This window comes from Lissotriton helveticus, chromosome 2_1 (genome assembly GCF_964261635.1).
Source record: "Lissotriton helveticus chromosome 2_1, aLisHel1.1, whole genome shotgun sequence".
Classification (NCBI taxonomy): Eukaryota; Metazoa; Chordata; class Amphibia; order Caudata; family Salamandridae; genus Lissotriton; species Lissotriton helveticus.
In genome coordinates this window covers 44,983,366-44,998,104 of record NC_136059.1, presented here as the reverse complement: position 1 = coordinate 44,998,104, position 14,739 = coordinate 44,983,366, and the positions used below count along the sequence as shown (strand labels likewise).

Below are 14,739 nucleotides of genomic sequence, written 5' to 3'. Positions count from 1 at the left end.
ATTTAGCTTCCAATCTCAATGTCATCTTAAGGATTTTGGGGTTGAGACATAGTCTATGGGCCTCTGTCTGGAACAGATTATATTTCATTAATCCTTTTCTGCTAATTCAAGCCCTATGATGCCAACCAATACTTGATACATTAAATACTTTCATGGAGTGATATGGAGCTGTGAGATAGAAAGAAAGTTTACTTTCCCAGGGGGCCACCTGAAAGGTGGGGGCCCTGGGCATTTGCCCACTCTGCCCCTGCCTTAAAACTCTCTGCAACGAGGTGCTTGTTATGGAGATCGGCTGGTGAAAAAAGAATGAAATGCAGATAAACCAATGGCTTGGTATTGCCCTAGGAGACCGCTGCCATACATCTGTGCTTCCAGTTTCTCAGTGTGCTCCACACTTCAGACATAAGGGTTTTTAGTTCTCATAGTAGCTTTAAATCCTTAAACTGTAGGTAACAGAATTTGATCTGTCGCCCCTCCATTTAAACAAAAAGTAGAAAAATACCAGTACATTTTGTCCCTCGAAAACAGCTACCATTGCCTGTGTGTTTCTCTGTAAATGTCAATAGTTGTATTTCCTGAACACCTGCAATGAACTGTGAACCTTGACTCGTTACACATTCTGCTAATCTACATTTGGATAAACAGTGACAGGTTTCCATGTGTTTGCTATCAACTTTCGTTTTTTACTTGACCACACATTTCCATTTCATGCCAAACCAAATATTTCAAATCAACAACACACTAACACAACATACCACATGATTGAACTCCACTTCATACCACTGCACAACACAAAACACCAATCCACATATTTACACTTTACACTCACTACCACATAATTACTATCCACATAATTGCACTAAATACCATGCCACATAATTCTACTACACAAATCCACTCCACACCACACTATTTGCCTATCTATTCTGTTGAATTCTCACCCGATCTATTCACTATGCCAAATCATTCCACTACACAAATCCACTCCACACCACAAACAATTCCAGAAATAACAGTTCTAATCCAACCCACATAATTCCACTCCACACCACATGCATCCACTCCACTCCAAACCAAAAACATGGGCAAAAGACATTGTCATTTACAACGCCAGTAGCTCTAACTCTCACAAATGTGAGACCTATTGCATTTGAAATGCTTGTTTAACCAGCTTTTGCACATGGTTTAGCATTCTGCCGCATAGTCGAAGCTTGTTTCCGGCCCAGGGAAGGCATGGCTTGGCAGTTCGGGCTGGACTGTTCCCATGAGGCACAGGGTCAGACTGATTTGCATATAGCCATGTCAGAACTGGGGTGGCAGAGTGGGATAAAGAATGGTGATGGATTAAACCCAGATCAGTTGACTGGGGGTGAGTGCTTGTATTGTCAACGCTCCATCCATCATTTCCTTTGGTTTTGCATAGTCGAATTAAGCATATGGCTTTCACCCTGCACCCACATATAGCTGTGCTTTTCCATATTTTCATGTATTCACTAATAATGCTATCATTCTGAAGGTGATGTGTGTTTACATATTATTTTTACCTGCCCCTCATATTATGCACCTGTTCATCATTTGATAATGGCCTAACTCCCGTACTTATTTACCAATGCTGTTTGCTTCATTGCATATATTCGCACAGCAGTAAATCAATGTGCTGTTTATGCTTCAAGTATACTTTTAGCTCATATACTGTGGAGTGTCTTAGGTTAGGCATAGAGTGTTTCTATATACCCAAAATAAAGATATGTTTTCCCAGGAGATTTTTCTCACACTGTATCATGAATCAAGAGTTCACTTTTCAGGGTAGTCCGCTAAACCCGTGGGCACCTTCCTACACAGAAATAATACTAAGAGGCCTTTCCCTCTTTCTGTGTGTGCTGTGTGTCCTCTTTCTGAGTGTGCTGCAAAATGCAGCAGCCACAGAAGGAGGAAAGAACAAGGAGAAATAAAGTTATTTCTGCTGGTTACGTCTCACCTCAGGAGGTGCAAGGTTTTGTCAAGATCTATGGGTGTTGCGTGGGAAAACCCACCGGAACGCCATGGAATGCCTCCAGAGCGCAGAGTAAGGCGACGTTGCGATTTGCGCCGCCTTGCCTTACTCTATCTATGAGGCCATTCAAAGCCATGCGTAGTAGCTTTACGTGGTCTCACATATATGATCCTGTAATCTGCTGTTGCCGGAGCATCACATAAAATGTGACACTCTGCCGTCACAAGGGGCTCGTAAATATACCCCACAGTCTCCACTAAAAACTCATGCATCTAGACTGCCATAACCTTATAAAATATTAGTTCAGGTGTTTTGTGTGTGCTCCTTCCGAGGACAGAGTACATTTAACCCAACTCTTTACTACCTGTGCGTCTCTAGAGTGCAATGCTGCTTCTAACATTTATTCCTTCCCGGTATGTTTCGGCTTGATTCATTGAATATCTGTCTCATTTCCCCACTCCATATGGGAAGTTGGTATATCTTTAGTATGTGGGGCCAAGGGACATCTACTCGGTGAGGGAACCTGTCCCTGACCCGCAACTTATGTAATGATTGCACAAACTTCTTCAAACTGTACTCTAGTGGTTCCAAATTGTTTTACATTTCTTCACAAAACTCATATGTAAAAAAACTTCTGTTTCCAAGTAATGCATTAATACCTTATAATTTCATCAATGCATTAATAATTAAAATGTCAGTTTTATTCTTAACTCTTTGGTTATTTATGACAGTATCTTTTAGTAGTGTTTTTTTTCAATTTTTGGTATATGTTGGATATACCCTTTTTAGAGCTTAACATTACTCACACATTCTTCCCAGTGCTCAATCAATTCAGGTAGTGTTGGGCTGAAAGTCTGTCAAAGCAAATTTCCGCTCACAAAAAGGAGCTTTACATTATTTTACCTTTTAGAACGGGGATGTTCAACATTTTAATTTTGGATATAAAAAACAGAAGTTTAAAATTTGAAAACACTAAGACCCTCATTGCAAGTGGCCTGAGGCAGAACCACTCTCAACTGGTGTTTCTAGACCTGGAATTAGCGGGTCTGCAATATATTTTTTAAGTTTCAAAAAGATTTTATTGAAAATAAAGATTGTAATAAAGAAACTTACAATATCTTCAATACAAAGTGAAAAGCAATCAAGTAAGAAATAATAGTACATTGCAATAAAGGAAGAAAAAAGAAAAAAGAAAAAGAGAGATAGAAAGAAAAGGAGGAAGGAACGGGGAAGGGAAAAAAAATAAAGAACAATCTGTATATAAAATGTATAATAAGCATAAACATGTAAGACTTCTACATAAACTGTCATAGAATAAAAAGAAAACAATCAATTATTACAAATAAATATGGTTATAATAACTGTATCATGGGGGTTTAGGTACTTCTTCATGGGGAGGGGTATGTAATGGACGAGATTGAGCAGATACATCTAAAAAATTTGTAATTGGTAACCATAATAAATCACGTTTGCTAGCATGATGAATAGGATATACATATGCTCTGTCTATTCTGTGATTGTAGCAGACACCATACCACCAAGCTTGAAAAGAGACATTTGATGTATTTTTCGGGTTTGCAATATATGAACGGAAAAAAAATCAGGCCCAGAGGCACCAAATCTGTACCTGACCTCAATGCCGGAGCTGCCGGCCGTTGCTGCTCCCTGTCTTCCATCTTCACTTTAAGGGCCTGATTTAGATCTCGGCGGACAGGTTACTCTGTTACAACGGTGACGGATATCCTAATCAACGAAATATAAATCCCATGGGACACACTGGGTTTTATATTTCAGTAGATGGGATAGCTTTCACTGTTGTGATGGAGTAACCCATCGCCAAGATCTTATTCAGGCCCTTAGCCTGAATTCAGGGAACAACAAGCTTTTTCCCACCTCACCTAACCTGCCCTTCTTCAATGTCCACCTTAATCATCCACAAGATGGTCCTCATGAAAGGCCCTGCTCACATTTATCACCTGTTTCATGAGGTAGATAAGTGTGTTCAAATTTGTGCTGGTTCTTTATCTAAAAATAGGAATAACTGCCAAATTTGGACACTGTCTTTCCGTGGGAAGTAAATGGTAATCCCTAAATGGTGCTGTGGGGATACCGGCCATGATTGAAGAATAAAGCCCTCTGGTATCCCACGCACCAATCCACGGATCCAGTAATGGGAGTTTAGGAGGTTTCTCTGTAATATTGATGTTTAGGACTGAAGAATAAGCAGATCATGACTCTAAATCAATATCTGACGATGCAACCTACGGAAGAATACGCCTGTTGACTGTTGAACAATGGATAATATGCAAAAAATGTGAGACATTCCCAAAAGTGGCACTGAAATTACCAGACTTGTCTGAATCTTGAATATACTTCTGCTCTATTGGAAAGTATCTTCTAAACGTTTTATGAGTATCAACTAAAACAATAAGGACATGTTTGCAAACGAAATGTCTTGTTCTGCCTTCTTTATTTATGTCATTTATTTTAGTGATTTTATCTCATAGTACAACATTCCTCAGTTTTTGCTTTAATTGATGTGCATCCCTGCTCACAGAATGTAAGCTCATTTCCCCTGGCCAAACAACAAGTGTTAGATAAGAGCATCTTTAGCCATGCATCATATTATCTCTAAATCGGATTCAAGTTATAAGCCTACAAAGGTGAGGGTATCCAATAAATGGCAAGATCTTCTGATACTCCAGACTCTTAACATTGTGCTTTCATAACTTGCAGGGCTCCCTGGTGGACACGCTGAAGGAGGTGCGACCTACTGTCTTCTTTGGGGTGCCACGGATTTGGGAAAAGATTCAAGAGACGCTGGTTGATTTGAAATTCAAGCCATCTTCCATGCAGAGATCCATCACCACTTCAGCCGGGGATCCCAGGCTGGCATCTAACCTCAACCACTTGAATTGGTAGGTGACGTGAGGCACAGAGATGTATTTTGAGGGATTGCATTGGTTCAGTGCATAGACACATGGGCAGCTTTGTTAATAAGCAGGCATACGGAGGTGCCTCAAAAGTCAGAAACATATGAGTGACAAAGGGTCTGATTTAGATCTCGGTGGACGGGTCGCTCCATCACACCTATGACGGATATCCCGTCCGCCGAAATATAAATCCTATAGGATAATATGGGATTATATTTCCGTGGACAGGATAGCTGTCACCGGTCTGATGTATATTCCAGCAGATGTGATATCCGTCACCGTTCTGATGGCGTAACCCATCCGCAGAAATCCAAATCAGGCCCAAAGTCCAAAAGACTGGTAAATCAAAAAAAGCCCTATCTGTAGCTCCCATGTGATTTTAAGTTCAGTGTAACAATATAAATCTTCTAGGCACTAAAAATATTCATACATGGCTTTTTCCAAAAAGCTAAAGGATGTTTTAGGATTTACATTCCCTAGTAGTAAGCACTTTTTACTGTTAATTCTCAAAGTGGGTGGTATCTGTGGCGCGCGATGTTCCCAATCGTTCCTGAATGAGTAGCACTGACCTTAAGAAGGGAATGGACGGTGCCCCCAATGCTCTGGAAGCAAGAGGGAGGCAGATAGCTAAATCGGAAACAAGCCTCCTTGCCAGGTTGCCCCGCTCCCTGAAAGAAATGTGCAATTATTTGGTCAGAAAATCTAAAGGCTGCTTGTGAGCCAGTGTATGACTTTACTTGATGAGCCATGTGAAACTTCAGGGTGACTTGCACATTCAAAAGGCTTTCAGTAGTAGGCTAGGACCTCGAAACACTACAAAACACACGGCTCTATCCCCACTGTGCCAACCAGGATTCAGTTATGTGACTGTCTGGTTTGATCTCATTAGCCAATAAAGCTTTTGTACGATAAAAGAGAGCAGTTCCCTTTAATTACGTTGTGAGTATTTTACATTTAAGGTATGTGCATTTCATTTTGTATGTCTTTGACTGGGGGTGAAATGCAAATAAAATAGTGCCAGAATATTTCGTTCTTTTTTGAGTCACATCTCTGAGCAAATCACACCCTTGCTGACCCAACCCATTCGACTCAATTCAATTCACCTGTTTGTAATGTGCATCATGGCTACCTGACATTGGGCTCCCCAGTGTTGTCAAATCTAGCCAGATTAAGGGTAAAAAAGATGGTTCGGGGGAAAAGATACATTTTTAGTTAGTTTCAGAAACTCATGAAGTTGTCATCTATTCTCAGGCTAATAGGCAAGGAGTTCCAGAGTTTAGCGCGGAGATACTCCATGTGGGGTGATTCATGCGCTTTACAAGACATCATTACATCATTACATTACATTACGTGAAGAAACGACCCCCCACTTCTGACTTCTTGATTCAAGAGACAACCATAAGATCAAGATTGTTGGACCTAAGGGCTCTGTTGATCCGATGGCGTGACCAGCTGATGAGGGATATGTGGGCCCACTTGTGTTTTGCCCGATGTGTCATACATAGTGCCTTAAATTGCATTCTGCAACTTATAGGCAGCCAATGGAGAATTTTGAGCACTGCATGTGCTGATTGTCTTTTCGGGATCCCTCACAGTATATGAGCGGCAGCATTCTGAATTATTTGAAGTTGTTTGATGACTGAGATTGGGCTGCCCAGATAGAGTGAGTAGCCATAATCAAGGTGAGAAAGAATCAATACTTGACTCACAATTCTTCACAACTCCAACGGGAGCCTTTTCAAGGTCTTTCTCAAGGCTCTCAAGTGGCCAACCAACCGCCCGTGATCTTCTTTACTTTGGAGGTCATGGAAAGAAAATCAGCCAAAGTAATCTCTAGATTCTTAACTTCCAGCTTGGGGAATAGATGTGCTGCTGGGGAAGAAGGTCAACTAATTTGGCCCCAGAATACTGTGTTATTCTCAACTACGGTGACCTATGTTTTCTCCCCATTTTTTCCAGGCAGCTGGTTTCCATCCTTTTGGACACCTTCTCTAGCCCATTATTGAGTCTCATGGAGGTGTTGTTTATATCAGTAAATTGCACTTGTGATCACAGTTCCCATCTGAGGTAACCCTCAGCAGGTGCAGGACCACTGAGATTGAAAATAACCTATTTTTTGTGTATTCTAAACCTTCTTGAAGAGTCTGACAACTTAGAGGATAGCTCCTAGGCAGTGGCTGGGATACTCTAAAAAGCAATTACATAGTTGAAAGCTTGCACTCGTCTGTCCCTTTGGATCTGTTCTGTGAGAGAGATTTCCTTCACTGGGCGAAATGGAAAAAAAGTGTTTAATCATTACGCCAGAGTATGCAACACTATGCTGAGCACAGGATGGAATACTTTTTTCTTATGCATTGGTTAGGTCAGGAGGGGCAAGAAGTGTTTCAACAATTATCAGATCTTTCTTATGAAGATGGCACATGGTAACATGAATTTGAAATTTGCATAAAGAAGTTAGGCAATCCATAGCTTACCACCATTAACTATCTATCCCCAAATTACTACTGTGTTGGATCATTATCAGTTTGGGAAAAGGGTGCAGAGATGTGATTAATCTGTGGAGACTCTAAATGTCATTTGGGTATTCATACAAAGAATGTCTTTGTGATCAATTCATGTTGGGCTGTGTGATTGAAATCACTAGGTAGTCTTTACTGCAGAAACATCATCAATTGTTACAGGAAGCTTTAACCATTGCTAAACCCCTTGAACATGGCTCCATGTTATATGTTATATGTTATAAGCTGTTTTGTAACGCGCTCAATTACTACCGGAGTATCCTGGCGCGGTATACCGCTGGGGAACCCGTCCTGGCTTTCCCTGTGGGATGGTCCCTGCTGGGAATCCCCAAGGTGGAGCCAGGCATCCCCGGCGTTGATGGGGCCGTTGTGGAGATAAGGCAAGATAATGCCCAGAGTTGCCGAGTGGGACCCCTGGCTAGAGTAGGCACCGAGGCGAGAATTATCGAGTCCACTGACCCTGGTCCACGACCTTGCCGCGTCGGGAATTGAACCCTGGTCCCAGGTCGACTCCTGCTTCCGGGTCTGCCGCCTCTAACCAGTGAGCCACTCCACTCCACTGCCATGCCATGTATAACACTTCGGTCAATTGTGGCATATTAGCCACAAGCTCACAGTTCTGATTCCAAATGAAACTATTGAAAGCAAGACTACAAGCCCCGCATTGCAACATTCTGTTCTCAGTAAAGCAAGGAACGGCCCCTCATATCATATGTCGTACAGCTAATTGGCGGGCTTGAAAATTGGAAAATAAAATGTGGTACATGACTTTCTACCTTTGTTAATCAAAGCAGTCATGGGGGTTAGAAGGTATAGACTGTCCTTCAATGTTGAGCATCTCGCTGCTAAGGGGTACTATTACCACCCCTTGGAGAACCAGCGCTACAGATGAAACAAGCATTGGAAATGCAATAGGTCTCGCAATAACGCGAGTCTGAACTATTAGCATTGTAAATGATAATGCCCTTTATTTTTGCGTTCTGGTTTTTGGAACATAAATAAAAGGCTTTGTCATTTACAAGGCCTATAGCTTAAATTTGCGTTAAAACTAGACCTATTGCATTGCAATGTTGGTGGTGCTGCTGAGTTTTCTCTGAATCTGCACTCTGAATCTGCACCCACAATCTGCACCCACAATCTGCACTCTGAATCTGCACTCTGAATCTGCACTCTGAATCTGCACTCTGAATCTGCACTCACAATCTGCACCCACAATCTGCACCCACAATCTGCACCCACAATCTGCACCCACAATCTGCACCCACAATCTGCACCCACAATCTGCACCCTGAATCTGCACTCTGAATCTGCACTCTGAATCTGCACTCTGAATCTGCACTCTGAATCTGCACCCACAATCTGCACCCACAATCTGCACCCACAATCTGCACCCACAATCTGCACTCTGAATCTGCACCCACAATCTGCACCCACAATCTGCACCCACAATCTGCACCCTGAATCTGCACTCTGAATCTGCACTCTGAATCTGCACTCTGAATCTGCACTCTGAATCTGCACTCTGAATCTGCACCCACAATCTGCACCCACAATCTGCACCCACAATCTGCACTCTGAATCTGCACCCACAATCTGCACCCACAATCTGCACCCACAATCTGCACACACAATCTGCACCCACAATCTGCACCCTGAATCTGCACTCTGAATCTGCACTCTGAATCTGCACTCTGAATCTGCGCTCTGAATCTGCACCCACAATCTGCACCCACAATCTGCACCCACAATCTGCACCCACAATCTGCACCCACAATCTGCACCCACAATCTGCACTCTGAATCTGCACCCACAATCTGCACCCACAATCTGCACCCACAATCTGCACCCACAATCTGCACTCTGAATCTGCACTCTGAATCTGCACTCTGAATCTGCACCCACAATCTGCACCCACAATCTGTACCCACAATCTGCACCCACAATCTGCACTCTGAATCTGCACTCTGAATCTGCACTCTGAATCTGCACTCACAATCTGCACCCACAATCTGCACCCACAATCTGCACTCTGAATCTGCACTCACAATCTGCACCCACAATCTGCACCCACAATCTGCACCCACAATCTGCACTCTGAATCTGCACTCTGAATCTGCACCCACAATCTGCACCCACAATCTGCACCCACAATGTGTGAGTGGCGTTGCGTGGGTGAGTGGCGTTGCGTGGGTGAGTGGAGTTGCGTGTGTGAGTGGCGTTGCATGTGTGAGTGGCGTTGCGTGTGTGAGTGGTGTTGCGTGTGTGAGTGGCGTTGGGTGTGTGAGTGGTGTTGCGTGTGTGAGTGGCGTTCATGGCTGCGTGGCGTTGTGTGTGTGAGTGGCGTTGCGTGTGTGAGTGGCGTTGCGTGTGTGAGTGGCGTTGCGTGTGTGAGTGGCGTTGCGTGGGTGAGTTGTGTTGCTTGTGTGAGTGGTGTTGCTTGGGTGAGTGGCGTTGCGTGGATGAGTGGCGTTGCGTGGATGAGTGGGGTTGCGTGGATGAGTGGGGTTGCGTGGATGAGTTGCGTTGCGTGTGTGAGTGGTGTTGCTTGGGTGAGTGGCGTTGCGTGGGTGAGTGTGGTGTTGCGTGGATGATAGTGGGCTTGCGTGGGTGTGTGGTAAATAAATAAATATTACCGGATCTATTTTTCGGAATTAATCAATAAACAGGTAGCTCAATAAATAAGAGTCAAGATTCGAGGTAGCTGAAGTTTACAGGCTTTAATAGGTATAAAGGACAGGAACAGGACAGCCTGTACGGGAATAGGATGGCAGCTGCCGGGGGCAGGATCTGGGAGCATAAGGGGTAACTTTTAATAACAGTGCACAATATATATAGTTAAACAGAATACATTACATTCAATACAGTAGGCGTAGCAGTAGGCGTGGTTTCGTAACAGTCGCGAAAGATAAGGCAAAAATGATGTAACAAGAAGGCGTGTACAGGGCGTATACATAGACATGTGATGTAAACGTAACAGAATATGTCATAAACGGGGCGGAAACATGGAGGGGGCTACCTGAGCAGCTGGGACCTCTAACCTAGTGGTGCGCGCAAACTGACAATGACGTGTTACCAGGAGGAACTGGGGGCTATGACTTCTGCGCTAGAAGAGGAGACTAAAGTCTGGAGTGTCAGAGCGACATGTACCCAAGGCATATCTAGTATCTGGTGTTTAGAGTACATGTTGATAGAATCCAAAAGTTATCAGAGTAAAGGCTAACAGACATTAAGACTGGTGCATACATTATTCTACATGTAGTGCGTGTGCGAGGAATATTCTATGAACATTATACAGTATTTCTCTTACATGGAGACATAAAGGCTAGACCATGACGGAAACTATTGATGCGATTCAGTAGCTTAGGAATGCAGAGAAGGAGGGCTGGACGGATAACTAGAAACATAACATACTCTTGGCAGACTGGGAGGCAGAGCCAGGCCGAGCCGGGCACTGCGAGACATGAAAGTAAGCTAAGGGTCAGGGATACAGGTGGGGGCTGTATCGCTCCTCGGAGAGGGTTCAGGAAACAGGAGCTGAATCTGAGTCCGGGCCCTTTTGAGGCCTAGAAACGGGGATAATTCAATGAATTAACGTGCACACTGTAAAATGTGGCAACGTAGGGTTACATAGGCCTAATATTCGTTGTATTCACGAGGACTGGAAACTGGCATACTAGAGATGGACACAACTGTAATTGCGTCTTTAATCGATCAGAAGGGAATACATGCATATCGATCATGCACATATGACATAACATGGGGAACACGTAGGCACATACAACATGGCAAAATTTACTTTTCCACATTCCCTCCTTGTGCCCTACGTTTCCATCAGGAAACATCTATATTCATGATACCATCTATCATTTCATATAGCATCATTTGCTCGTCTCGAATTGTCTTGGAACGGGATCTAGGACTAGGAATACAAGAGGTAGCACATATGCCGCAAATCGCAGGGCCACATTGTATACAGAGGCAGCAACTGAATATGATCATTACTGCAATACCTAGGAATGACAATACTTTCCATCCCCAGGCAGATATAATACTCCAGAGCCAACCGGACCATGTCCAGGTGCCTGGATTCTGGTGTAACTGATGGGCAATTTTATGAAGTCTGGTTATAGCTGAATAAACAGACGGTGCGTTATTAGGAATGAAAATGCAGCAACTAGATCCGATGACTCTACATGCTCCTCCTCTATCGGCCAGTATGACGTCAAGGACGAGACGATTTTGGAGCACGACATATCTCATAGCAGATTGCTCTTCCGTTAAGTTACCTAGAGCAGAAGTAGTCTCATTCACTACTGCTTCAAGGGTTCTGGTTAGTCTACGGATTAACTTACTATTCTGGACGGGGCCTATAAAGAAGAAGAAACCTTTATTAAAGTCTTGGTACTGTTCTGGAGTAGTTTCAGTTTGATCGACAATTGGGGACTCGATCTCCCTTCTATGTCTGACGTGTACTAGATGTGTGTTTCTGTGATAATCAGATGGGGCTAGAAAAACTGGTGGCAGTAGGAAGGCAATGTAACATGTTCCATCCCAATCGAGGGGCAGACGAACATATGCGGTCTGACCACAAACAAAATAAGAATGACGTGAGGCTTTGAAAATAGATTTCCCACTGTCACTATACTCGACAGTAGTAGTACAATCACTATGTCCTACATGTGCGGAACCATTCTTTCTGACACATAATTCGCCTTTGACTGGTAGTACTGAAATAGCAGGTAAGTCTGGAGTAGTATCAGACTGAACATTCAGGACCATAAAATTCGAAGAATAATTACCTAAATTATAAACTTCATTTTCTAGATCTAACCCTGTTCTATGGGGGAGACCTTGCTTGTCTGGAAAACATGTTCTATTCAGAAGGGACATATCATTTGAAGATGACGTTAACGTGGACCATGCTCCACACGAACCATTATGTGAAAACGGATAAGGAAAGAGTGGCAGAACTCCCTTCGGTGTCTGGAAAGGGGGGAGTCGACCACACACCCAACAATTAGTAGCATTGCTGGTCTGGTGTGAAAAATGCAACATTCTAATGAATGTATTGTTTCGCATAGCAAGACGATAGGATAGCTCGTGAGGAGGCAGATCACTAAATGTGTGCTCTACTGTAGCATTAGAAAACTTATTTACATGAGAAATCGGAAAACATAAATGTAATGCATAACTTGTGCAGGTAATCATTAAACTTAGAAACAATAAGAAGCTTAGAACAACGATACATCGTATAGAGTTTTGACTAACTCTCTCACTATGGGGGTCTATCTCATACATGTCAGATACCTGTCTAACCGTTTCACCCGAGAGGGACTTAGACAATTAAACTGGCTGACTTATTTTACTAGACCGGAGCTTTAACTTATACTCCTGTTGCGGAGTTTTCTCTAACAGAGGAACTTTCAGTTCAGGATTCAGATTAGAGTCTGGTTTCAGGCAGTCTTTAGTAATAGAACAGTCCTTTGAAAATGTTTTTTCTCGAACTCCATGGAACTTCTTTATATGGGACAGATGGACCCACCCCTTGCGGCCTTCCAACTTCACGGCCGTGCGGGTGGTCAGGAGGACAAGTCGCGGCTCTTTCCAACGAGGCTCCAGCGGACTTGAACGATCAAAGTTCCTTACAAGGACGAGGTCGCCTGGAATGACCTCATGCGGTTTCACTTCGGTATTGTCTGGAAATGCAGCGGCAACCTGGGAACGACAAGAGTGTAGGGCAGACATCAAGGAAGCTAGGTAATCTGTCAACATATTACTGGAAACATCTGTAATACTGCGGGGTCTAGGTGTACCCCACATGTTTGGGGGGCGGCTGAATACGACCTCATAAGGGGACAGACCTGATCTGGAATGTGCAATCATTCGCATATAAAATAATGCAACTGGCAGGGCAACTAGCCAGTCTACACCTTTCTCTTTACATGTCTTAGCAATACGGATTTTCAGGGTCTGATTATGTCTCTCTACGAGACCGGCTGCTTCAGGATGGCGCACACAATGGAACTTCCACTGGTACCCTAACAAGAGGGAAACATGTTTCATTAACTCAGATGAGAATGGCTGGCCGTTATCAGAATACACGACCCTAGGGAGTCCATAACGGGGAAAGAATTCCCGAACCAACTGCCTGGCAGTGGTCGCTGCTGTATAATCTGGAACTGGATATGCTTCTGTCCACCTGGACAAAGCACATACAACTACGAGAACATACTTGAAACCTCGACATCGCTCCATCTGAATATAATCCATCTGGAGGACTTCAAAAGGGTGGTCAGGGGGTCGGAATCCACCTTGTTCCACCGGGACACTTTTACCTGGATTGAATTGACAACATATCATACAAGTACGGACTTTCTGCTTGGCTGCAGCTCGTAAGTGCTTGTTGAACCAAAGGTTCTGTATACTATCTAACATGGCTTTTTCTCCTAGATGTGCTGGACTATGTGCGGTATTGATAATGACTTGAACCATAGAGTCGGGGAGAAACCATGTGGCCTTTCCCTTCGTCAACCATCCTTGATCTGTCTGGACCCCTCCTTGTTCGGACCATTTCTTGATTTTTTCAGGAGTAGCATGTAACTGTATGTCTATGACATCTTGTGTAGGGTCCTTAACTGTCATACATGTAGTCGGATCTGGAGTGAGTGTCTGTGTCTTGTTAACTGGAATGTCTGGTGTCTGAGCTGTAAGCTTGGCTGTTCGATCTGCTAGATCATTACCTTGGGAAATGATGTCAGTAACTTTCGTGTGTGCCTTGCACTTCATGATAGCGATAGCTGTCGGTAAATGTATTGCATCTAACAGAGCTTGAATGAGGAGACCATGCTGAATCTTGGTTCCATGAGAAGTCATGAAACCTCTCTCCTGCCAGAGCACTCCGAAGTCGTGTACGACTCCGAATGCGTAACGTGAATCTGTATATATGTTTACTTTCAGGTTCTTGGCACGTATGCAGGCTTGGGTCAGAGCAACTAGCTCTGCTGCTTGATCAGACAAGGCGTCAATACGGTGTGTTTCTATAACTTCAGTGTCAGTAGTCACTGCATACGCGGCTACTAGTTCTCCTGTACTTGTTCTCATACATGAACCGTCCACATAAAGTGTCAGGTCGGGATCAGGTAATGCAATGTCTGTCAGGTCTTGTCTTGGCTTGGTCATAGTGTTAACAACTTCCACACAGTCATGTGTGGCAGGATTCGAAGTAACTGACGGTAACAGTGTAGCAGGATTTAGAACGTTGCAGCGTCTGATTTCTATGTGTGGCTGGAACAGT

General features: G+C 43.5%; 1 protein-coding gene across 1 annotated transcript in view; it reads left to right on the top strand.

Annotated features, from left to right (window-relative positions):
* LOC144817691 (long-chain-fatty-acid--CoA ligase ACSBG2-like) overlaps window positions 1-14,739 on the top strand; it is a 432,359-nt gene that overhangs the window by 242,731 nt on the left and 174,889 nt on the right. The window contains exon 8 of the mRNA XM_078674438.1: window positions 4,730-4,911. Coding sequence (XP_078530564.1) covers window positions 4,730-4,911 — 182 coding nt within the window. The remainder of the gene's footprint in view (window positions 1-4,729; window positions 4,912-14,739) is intronic.